Source organism: Scyliorhinus torazame, chromosome 11 (genome assembly GCF_047496885.1).
Source record: "Scyliorhinus torazame isolate Kashiwa2021f chromosome 11, sScyTor2.1, whole genome shotgun sequence".
Classification (NCBI taxonomy): domain Eukaryota; kingdom Metazoa; phylum Chordata; class Chondrichthyes; order Carcharhiniformes; family Scyliorhinidae; genus Scyliorhinus; species Scyliorhinus torazame.
The window spans coordinates 93,276,420-93,286,553 of NC_092717.1; the positions used below are offsets into that span (position 1 = coordinate 93,276,420).

Sequence of the window (10,134 nt, forward strand, 5' to 3'; positions counted from 1 at the left end):
CGCTCCGGTTTCCTCCCACAGTCCAAAGATGTGGAGATTAGGTGGATTGGCTATGCTAAATTTCCCCTTAATGTCCAAAATGGATGTGTAGGTTAGGTTAAGGAGTTATTGGGATAGGGAGGGGGAGTGAGCTTGGGTGGGGTACTCTTTCAGAGGGTTGGTGCAGACCCGATGGGCCGAATGGTCTCCTTCTGCAATGTAGGGATTCTATGATTCTATGAGGCTTGTGTGGAACATAAACACCGACATTGATGTGGTTAGCCAAATGGCCTGTTACTGTGCTGTAAATACCATGTAAAGCTACCAGCAGGGAATAAAAGCACTGTACTGCATTTCACATCATTAGGGCCTCACAGCGAAGGAATTAATCTGAATCACTCTTCCCCCCCACTCACACTTGCTCCCCCACCACCCTCTCTCTCTACCTCCCCTTCACACTCTTCCCACCTCCTCACACTCACTTTCACCCACCCCCTCACTCTCATTCTCCCCCATATCTTCACCCTCTCCCTTTCCCCACCTCCTCACACACACTCTCTGCCACCCCCCTCTCACACTCTCTCTCCCACCCCCTCGCACCCTCTCCCCCATCTCTTCACACACCAGTCTCCAGTCACTCACATGCTGGTGGGCCCCGCTGCCCTCGCTACCTCGTCCTGGCCCGACTGCCCAGCTGTCTCGCCTGGGCCCTTCAAAACTTACCTTCCCACTCTTTGCTTCCCGTCCAATCAGAGGCTGGTTTCTCTCGGCATTGGATGCAAATACATTTTATATGCATGTTGAATGCACGGAGGAACCAGCCTGTGATTGGATGAGCAGCTATACAGCATTTTTCAAATATAAGTCACTTGATGTTGAACACGGGCTGCATCGAGTTCGACAAGTCTGCTTTAAATAAAAGATGCTGGAGCAGCGCTCCGACAGACTACCCCACTGACCGTTTCTTTCGTCCCCATCAAGAAGCACTGGTTTCAACACCTTTCCTTGTCCCTTTCATTTCTTCCTTCTCACTCTTTTTTATTGACTTCCTGTTTGCACTTTCTTTTCCCCTTCGTAATCACCCATTCTCCCCTTTGACTTCTTTTCATTGTCATCCCTTCCTCCTTTCTTTACTCATTCATTGCTATCCAATGCACTTTCCCCTTCCCTTTGCCATCAATGCTACTTGAAATTAGTCCAGCTGCTGCAGAATGTTAAGAAGAATTCTTATGAGACTAGGAATTCCTGCTTACAGTAAGTAGATCTGATGATCCCTTGCACTGCTGGCAGGACCCTATGGAGCGATGGTGATTGGAAAAGGCCCAAATCAGTCTACATTACTGAGGGGAGAGGCCAGTCTGGGCAGGTAGCAAGACACTTGTCAGTGGCATTTATGGGAGATGGGAGTAATATTTGTCAGCAAATACTGACATACTGAAATTTGATTGTTACTATATAGAAAAGCTTTAACCAGAGATAAAAGTGTTCCAATGACACAATTCTCGGCTTAAAATAAGCGCATCTTCTGATACTAATAATCCTAATACTCCTGTTTCCAGCCAATTCTATATCCAAACTTTAGTAGGATGACAATATTGCAGAAACCACTGGAATCTATTTTTGTTACATATTTCTGTCCCTCTTCCTCCCACACCGTCTTTTATCACCATGTAATTACCACCTCCCTTGATGAAAGACGATTTTTGACCCTTGGAATGTCTTCTGAGGTTCCATGCCAAGAGAGGAACTTTGCAAAATGATTTTTTTGCATAAGACTTAATTCATCATCCATATGGTAGTGTGCTTTTTAAGATGTGCAGTGGGAAATATACAAATTATGGTTGAATAAAACTGTTCTATTGATTCATAAATTAAAACAGTTTTCTAAAGATTACTGGTTACAAATGCAGTTAGGAAAACAAATGAGAAGTTAAACAAGCATAGTTAAGGCTACTGGACAAGCAAAAGGAGAGTTAAAGGCAAACAATTTGTAGAAACTAAGCTGCCATCTAAATCTGGCAAACAGATGACCTGATTGGAAAACTTAAGCTGTAGTATTGGTACAACAAGCAGTGTTGTTCAGCTTTGTGAAAAGTCACAGCTGCTAACTTGATTCTTGGTAGCCCAGTATCAATGGTCTGGGTTTGCTGACTATCTTCTGGGAGTTGTATGAACTTTTGAACTGTCAGTTGCCCCTAATCCTGCAATTTCTTCTTGTAGCAATTTATTATTCCTCATGAGTAAAGGCAAGATTGTGAATATTATTGAAATGTCATCAGTGGATTTTTCCAGAGATGGTGTACAGCAGACTTTTAAGAAATAGTTCTCCATTGATGATGGAATGATTATCAAACTGAATATTCAAGGGGATAATGTGCTGAAATTTTAAAAAGTCATTCATGGGATGTGGGTGTCACTGGCTTGGCCAGCATTTATTGCCCATCCTTACTTGCCCCGGAGTAGATAGTGATGAGCCACCTTCTTGACCCACTGCAGTCCATGTGGTCTAGATACACCCACAATGCTGTTAGGAAGTTCCAGGATTTTGACCCAGTGACAGTGAAATAACGGCAATACAGTTTCAAATCATGTTGGGGGGGAACTTGCAGGCGGTGGTGTTTCCATACATTGCTGCCCTTTTCGTTCTACTTAGCAAATTTAGCAAACATGCATTTTAATGCGGCATAGTGGCAAGTTTACGTAAATAAAAATCCTCCTATTTTCAAAGGCTACTGATTATTTGGCAGTTAAGCTTTTGTTTGACATGAAAGAAAAAAATGTTTAGTACTTTCTGATAAAGTCCCTTATTCTAATACAATGACACAACTGCCTTCATTATAAGATGAAGCCAGATAATCATACACTTGTCTAGGAGCTGCTAGACCTACTCCCAGCATATGAGTACCATTGGAAATTTTACCTGTTGATATGCAATACTTACACTTGACCTAAATTTCAATGCTCACATGTTAATGATGTTTTTTCTCTTAAAAGACTACCCATGCTTGGACCCACTGAGCACAGAGATCCAAACAATATTCTTTTCATATTCTTTAAAATTTCTTCTTCGGATGCATAGTGGGAAGTTGTCACTGTGGTTTGTCTATGGTAGCCATTAGTGGTGGTGCATAGTGGTCACAGCACACACCCCTGCTACTCCTGTTGGATCACAGAAGTGTTTGCCACATTGGAGGGGTACATTTCAGAATAGAAATGGTCAAAGTAGTGAAAATGCCACTTCTTTGAGAATATACAAAAGAATATTTTCCCCCTGAATCTGGCAGGGGAATGTTCAACCCTCTGGTAGTTTACCCAAATCACCATTCTCCATGTGTAAACCTCGATAGTAAAGCTAGGATTATCTAATTGAACATTTGCCGGCAGTTCTTTTCTGCTATGAAAGTGAATTAGTGGAAAAGCATGAGCTGTTAAGTGTTGTGTTTGGTCCTTTGTACTTCACAAAGGAACTCACCAAGCACTTCGACTTGTCCAAACCAGAATCTTTTATTGAGTCCCGTATGGTAAAATAACAATCTGATACAGAGCCCGTTATCATGGAGTCTGCTAATGACTCCTCTGGAACTTGCACCAGCACTGACCATTCATATGTACGTCTTATCACCCTCTTAATCTTCTTCTGAAGATGGCCAGATGTATCTCCCTTTATAGCTGAGTCACAGGTCACATGTCCTTGGTCTAGAGACCGCATGGTCTGTCTGTACCGTCCACTGCTGGTTGGAGGTCGCACACCATCCGACTATGATATAGCCCATAGGCATATCACCACAGGAAGCACAGATGTGGGAGCCCCAGCCTATTTGTTGGTGGTATTGATTGTCCCACCCATCCACCTCATCAAGCACCATCTGCCAAACCTGTGGCAGAGTCTGCGGATCCAGGATCGGACCTTTCAGCCACTGCAGAACCCACCTCCCCAGAGTGGAAGCAAGTCATCCTTGACGCTGAGGGACTGGCCAAGAAGAAGAATTGACTGTCATCACAGATGGGCCAAGCCCAGAGCCATTCATGATGACTATCCAGGGACCCTTCCTTGGAAATATTGGCGAGACTTTGATTATCTTGTTATAATGACACCAAGACTTACTATCTTAGTTTACATAGGTTATTTGAAGACTGGCAGTGCCTGTATTTTAATAAATAAATTGTCTATTTATCATGCCTTTTTTACACAAGTTTTATTTTTTTCCTACATTTTGTATCTTTTATTTTCTCTACTAAGGCAACACACAATCAATGCGGAGAACATTGCTGCTCAGAATTAGTGACTTGTGTGTGTGAACAACCTATGTTCCAGCTCCAATTTCCTTCCTTGTTTCCAGGGAAGTGCCAAAACCTCTCCTCCAGGCCTGATTGTGAGATCAGAAAAACTCTATGGAATGTGAATTCAACATCGGTGCTCTGACAGATTGTGTCCGTGTTTTAATGACCCCGAACATACTTGATGTGCCACGGACAGCCCCTTTTGCCAAATGCAGATTTTGAACTTTGACTCAAGTAGTTGTTTGGTTCTGATAAAAGGTCACCGGCCTGAAACGTTAACTCCATCTCTCTCCACAGATGCTGCCTGACCTGCTGAGTATTTCCAGCATTTTTGTATTTTGTTTTTATTTCGGATTTCCAGCATCCGCTGCATTTTGGTTTTGTACTTCTTCAATTTGAAATCATTACATTTCTTAACCACATTTGGCACGTGAGGATTTACACCAAATAAATGAGGGTGGCCTGGGAAATACCTGGGGCTGGTTCTAAATAGCTGGCTTGTAATGCAGAACAATTTCCGTACTGGCCTCCCCGAACAGGCGCCGGAATGTGGCGACCAGGGGCTTTTCACAGTAACTTCATTGAAGCCTACTTGTGACAATAAGCGATTATTATTAATAAAATAATTCCTCTCTCCAAGCTGAGGCTTGGGCTTTAGCACCTGTTTTTTTCCGGTGAGGTATGGTTTCGAGTTGCACGGTTTTGATATATCACATCTGCCAATTTTAATCAGTCCTTCACATATGCAATAAAGTGTTGTATTGCACCGTTCCCATTGTGTATCCTTTACATAAATAGACCTGGAAGGGGCGAGAGCGGTCGGTTTGGTGTTTTTCTCTCTCTCGGCAGTGCGGCTGCTTGTATACAACATGAGTCTGTTGTGGTGTGACTGACCTCAGTCTGTGGAAAGAGGATAAGAAATGGAGATAGAATGGGGAGGGGCGGCGCTCTCGCTCTCTGGAAGCAGTATAAATGGGGCAGGAATTAGCTGGCGTGGCTCTGAGCGGCTAATGTTACTGTTCACACGGTCCGCCGCAGACCCACAGTCGCCCGAGCGAATTGCTACTTTCAGTCGAACGCCCGACCGCCGCCAGGACTTTCCCACGACCTGCGCGTGCTTGACGTTTGGGCCGGCCCTGGGGTGGGGGAGGGGGGGGTGCAAGGCCACCCGATTGGCCGCCGCGCCGACGGAGGACGGGGTCGGACGCGAGCTGAGGCCAATGGCGACGCAGCGACCCCGGCCCGCGGCTTCCTGATTGGACGGGCCGAGCTGTCAATCAGATGCTGGGCTCCCCCCCCCCTCCACACAGCGCGGGCGCTCGGCAAATGGGCCGCGCGAGCTGTCAATCGGCGCGGCTGGCGGGGCTTTGACAGGTCACTGGGTGCAGTTGGTAAGTGCAATACCGTGGGAAAGCAAAGTCAGTGCAGTGCAGGCAGCCGAGCGGACAGTATCTGCTGGCAGCTTCATTAATGTTACAGCACACACACGGGAACAATTGAAGCGAGCATGAAGAGAGCTCACGATTACAGCTCGTCGGACAGTGAACTGGACGAAACGATCGAAGTGGAGAAAGAAAGCGCCGATGAAAATGGGTAATGTCTAATATTTAGTAGAGGTTACGCTGAAATCTGGAGATTGCATAGATTTGATGAACATTTTAACTATTGAAACTCATACCATTGCATTAAAAATAACCACACAAGCTCTGCTGCACATTTAACATTCATTCCTGCACGTTGCGATTTATGATATTCAGTTACTGCTTTAAAAAAAGTTTGTAAAATTTCCGATTTAAGTAACAAAAAAAACTTGCGACAGAGCTGTCTGTGCTTGAATGCTGATCCCGTGTTTCTTGGATTGGATTTCAGGAACTCCAGCACAGCCACCGGCTCCATGTCCCCGAGTACATCCTCTCAAGTCCTGGCCAGGAAAAGGAGGCGAGGGGTAAGTTTCACACAATCCCGCTGAGAAACACGACCGCTTTTGTTGTTCGTAATCAGAGCGAACCGCGTTTTGTCCGGCGTATTCTTTAAAAAAAGAAATACATCTATTTTGTTTCAAACAGATCATAGAAAAACGCCGCCGGGATCGTATTAACAACAGCTTGTCAGAACTGCGAAGACTGGTCCCGAGCGCTTATGAGAAACAAGTATGCGAAATAAGTTTAGTCCTCGATTAACAAGTGACATGAACGTTAATAAAAATCCGCCCGCTTGTTTTATTAAAAACAATTTAAACATTTTCCACAGTCAATTGAAACTAAATGTCAAGAAAATGACTACTATTATCACAGATTGTGTCGTGCAGCAAGCACATTGATTGGGAAAAGTCGGTTTCACATAGATCCTTAATTGTAGCTTCTTGCTCCTGTTGACAGGGATCCGCCAAACTAGAAAAGGCTGAAATTTTGCAAATGACCGTTGATCATTTGAAGATGCTGCATGCAGCCGGTGGCAAAGGTAACAATTTGTTGGTATTTCTAGGAAAGGTCTGTTAGAAATGCCAGTGGTTAATCTATATATATGTTTTAAAAGTTTGGAAATGCTTGAAGAGCATAGGACTCCCCAATTATTAGGGCTTTTATTTGAAATTGAAGTAAACAGTTAATTCGCCTAAGTTTGTTCTGGCATGACATCTCAGCGGAGCAGAACTCTCCACAACTACAACTCCCTCAACCTTATTTAAGCAAAATCATTTGTCAAAGATTCCTCAGTTGTTTTTCCACCTCTGTATAGTTTGGCCTGTTGTGTAAACCTTTCATCAAGTATGGCCAGGCACTTCCATGGAGTACAATCATGAGGTATTTTGAATTAAGAAAATAAGAAAGAACAGAGGAATGTTTTAAGTTTAATTTTATTCAATTAGCCAAAAATAAATACATCTCACACAGATAGAGCAAGAGATGTGTTTTGATGTAACTATCTCTCCACCAATCCTTTAAGGTTCTGTTAAAACCTTTCTGTTTGAAGCCATTTCAGTCTCCTTTTTTTTGGTTCGGTGCCACTTTTTTCTGCAATCACTGCTGTGAACATTGCACTACATTAAAGGCACTACATAAATGCTCTTTATAAAGACGATTCCTTTTGTATGAATGCCATTTTTATAAAACTCAAGATCTGCTTAAGTGACTGTGCAATTGCTATAGTGTTTGTGACTTCTAAGATAATTTTATCTGATGTTATAGGTTATTTTGATGCTCAGGCGCTAGCTATGGACTACCGCAGCCTGGGATTTCGAGAATGTTTGGCTGAAGTGGCTCGGTATTTGAGTATCATTGAAGGCCTGGAGAACTCTGATCCTCTCCGTGTGCGTTTGGTCTCTCACCTCAATAACTATGCATCTCAGAGGGAAGCTGCAAGCACTGCTCCCCCTAGCATTGGACACCTTGCCTGGGGCACTGGCTTCAGTCAGCACCCACATCATCATTTACACCCGCTCCTACTGCCACAGGCTGCCCTTAATAACAATAGTAATACTGCCTCAACGGAGCCTCACCATCAGAACAGGATCGGCACATCTTCGCACACAGATACCTCTCCACTTAGAGTGGCTCCTAATTGCAGTGTTGGTCCAGTCATCCCAGTGGTCACCTCCTCCACCAAACTGTCCCCACCTTTGTTCTCAATGTCATCCTTGTCTGCATTCCCTCTGTCCTTTAGCACTTTCCCCTTGATTTCTCCCAGTACTTTTAGTTCATCAGCCCAGACTCCAACAAGCAGCATTGGCAAGGCCTACAGAGCCTGGGGGACAGAGATCGGTGCTTTCTAAAGACTCTTCTACATGATGTTCATTTCTTAAACTGACAGAAATACTGAATTCTTAGTTTAAACTCAGCTGAGCTGAGCTATTACCAGCATAATTGCCATGGAATGTTAAGGATATACTTCAGTTCACTGCAGGCAGATAGTGTAAAACTGCTTATCAATCTGAAATCCTGTGAATCTGGCTACATAGATAGCCTCTTTAGCTCATAATATTATAAATAATATTCAATATATTCTTATGTGAGCATTCTGACCTTTTCATTCCTAAAGTAGTCTACATTCAAACAAAAAGTTCTAGCAGTTCATTTTAGTAATGAGATTAGTCTAAACAAGCAGAATGCCAGTTTGTTTCAAGGTTCTAGAGATCATTTCAGATATCATGTTATCAGTTTCCTTGAAGCTTTGAGTATAAAGTTATTCAATTGTTTTTGAGAAAAGAGGTCTAATATAAAATTGGATTAAATTTATTTGTTTTAAGTGAGTTAAGTTCTTATTCTTTGTTCCAAAAAGGAATAACAGTGGTGTGTTTAAATGAGGCAGGTTGTGTTTAGCCAGGGTAAGGCCTCCCATTACTAAGAGGCATGTGTGTGTATGTGGCATCGAGCACAGCCTAAGGCCAGAGGGTTTAATTTTCCAAGTCTTGCTTACTTGTTTGGTTAAATATTGTCTGAAAAAATATTAACTTACTACCCTTCAAATGTTGCAGATTTTTAAAATCAACAGTGGCATCCTACATCTATTTATTTCATGTGTACAGCTGTACTGTACATGACTAGCTACAAAGTCAACACCATCTGCCTTAAACCCCCCCCAAAAAGATAACAAAAAGGTCAACTTGATAAGATCAATACACTGGTTTCTTGAGTTATTAAAAACTGTCTTAAGTAATGTAAATATTAATTTTTTCAGTGATATTTTATATTTTATGTTGCTGAATGGAGCGATGACAAATCAGATTTCCAGCTTTGTTTCAGCGAGTGTTAGATGCTAAAGTATTTTTCAATGCTGAAGCTGTTAATTTTTGGAAAGTAATAGCAAGGTGCAGTGTTCGGTTACTGTGTGATGGTTTGTCCTGACTTTACTAAACAAGATAAATAATAAACTACAAGTGCAATTAAGTATAATTCCATGTTTGTGCATCCTTTCTGAGAATGATTTCTGTAAGTGATGTATAATTATGCACCGTTTTAATGTTTATAGACATATTATTTAATGGTAGGTCTTCAGGTTTAATTGTAATGCTGGTGAGTTCGATGTCGCTGTAACAGCAAGTTTACAAGAAGGTAGACAAAGGAGCAGTTTATGATTCTCTTTATTTTTCATTAACAAAGATCTTTTGGCCCTACAGGAAGGAATTGCATTCTTTTATTTCTATAGAAGTAAACTCTCCCTTTCTGTTCCCCTGGCTCTGAGGAGTATTTTCATTACCAATGACAGGGTTGATACAAATTAGTTTGCATACACAAATTAACATTTAGAACATAAGAACTAGGAGCAGGAGTAGGCCACCTGGCCCCTCGAGCCTGCTCCACCATTCAATGAGGTCATGGCTGATCTTTTGTGGACTCAGCTCCACTTTCCGGCCCGAACACCATAACCCTTAATCCCTTTATTCTTCAAAAAACTATCTATCTTTATCTTAAAAACATTTAATGAAGGAGCCTCTACTGCTTCACTGGGCAAGGAATTCCATAGATTCACAACCCTTTGGGTGAAGAAGTTCCTCCTAAACTCAGTCCTAAATCTACTTCCTCTTATTTTGAGGCTATGCCCCCTAGTTCTGCTTTCACCCGACAGTGGAAACAACCTGCCCGCATCTATCCTATCTAGTCCCTTCATAATCTTATATGTTTCTATAAGATCCCCCCTCATCCTTCTAAATTCCAACGAGTACAGCCCCATTGATGGTCAATGAGAACATACAGCTCTTTGGATTCAAATACGGGTTTCCAAAACAGCAACAAATTCTATATTACAGCTACTGATCCACAACAGAGAATTTTGCATGTTCTATCACGTGGGTAAAAGTCTGTCCAAATATTACCTTGGGTTTCCTAGCAGAAGAGTATCTCTCTTTCTGGATGGGACTTTTGCTCTTGTGGGAGATAA

General features: G+C 42.5%; 1 protein-coding gene across 1 annotated transcript; it reads left to right on the forward strand.

Moving 5' to 3' along the window:
• The first annotated feature begins 5,279 nt into the window (after window positions 1–5,279).
• On the forward strand, window positions 5,280–9,149 carry hey1 (hes-related family bHLH transcription factor with YRPW motif 1). The gene is made up of 5 exons (XM_072467503.1): window positions 5,280–5,853; window positions 6,130–6,205; window positions 6,327–6,410; window positions 6,639–6,720; window positions 7,446–9,149. The coding sequence occupies exons 1-5, from the start codon at window positions 5,768–5,770 to the stop codon at window positions 8,027–8,029; spliced, it is 912 nt and encodes a 303-aa protein (XP_072323604.1). The 5' UTR covers window positions 5,280–5,767; the 3' UTR covers window positions 8,030–9,149.
• Window positions 9,150–10,134: the final 985 nt, after the last annotated feature.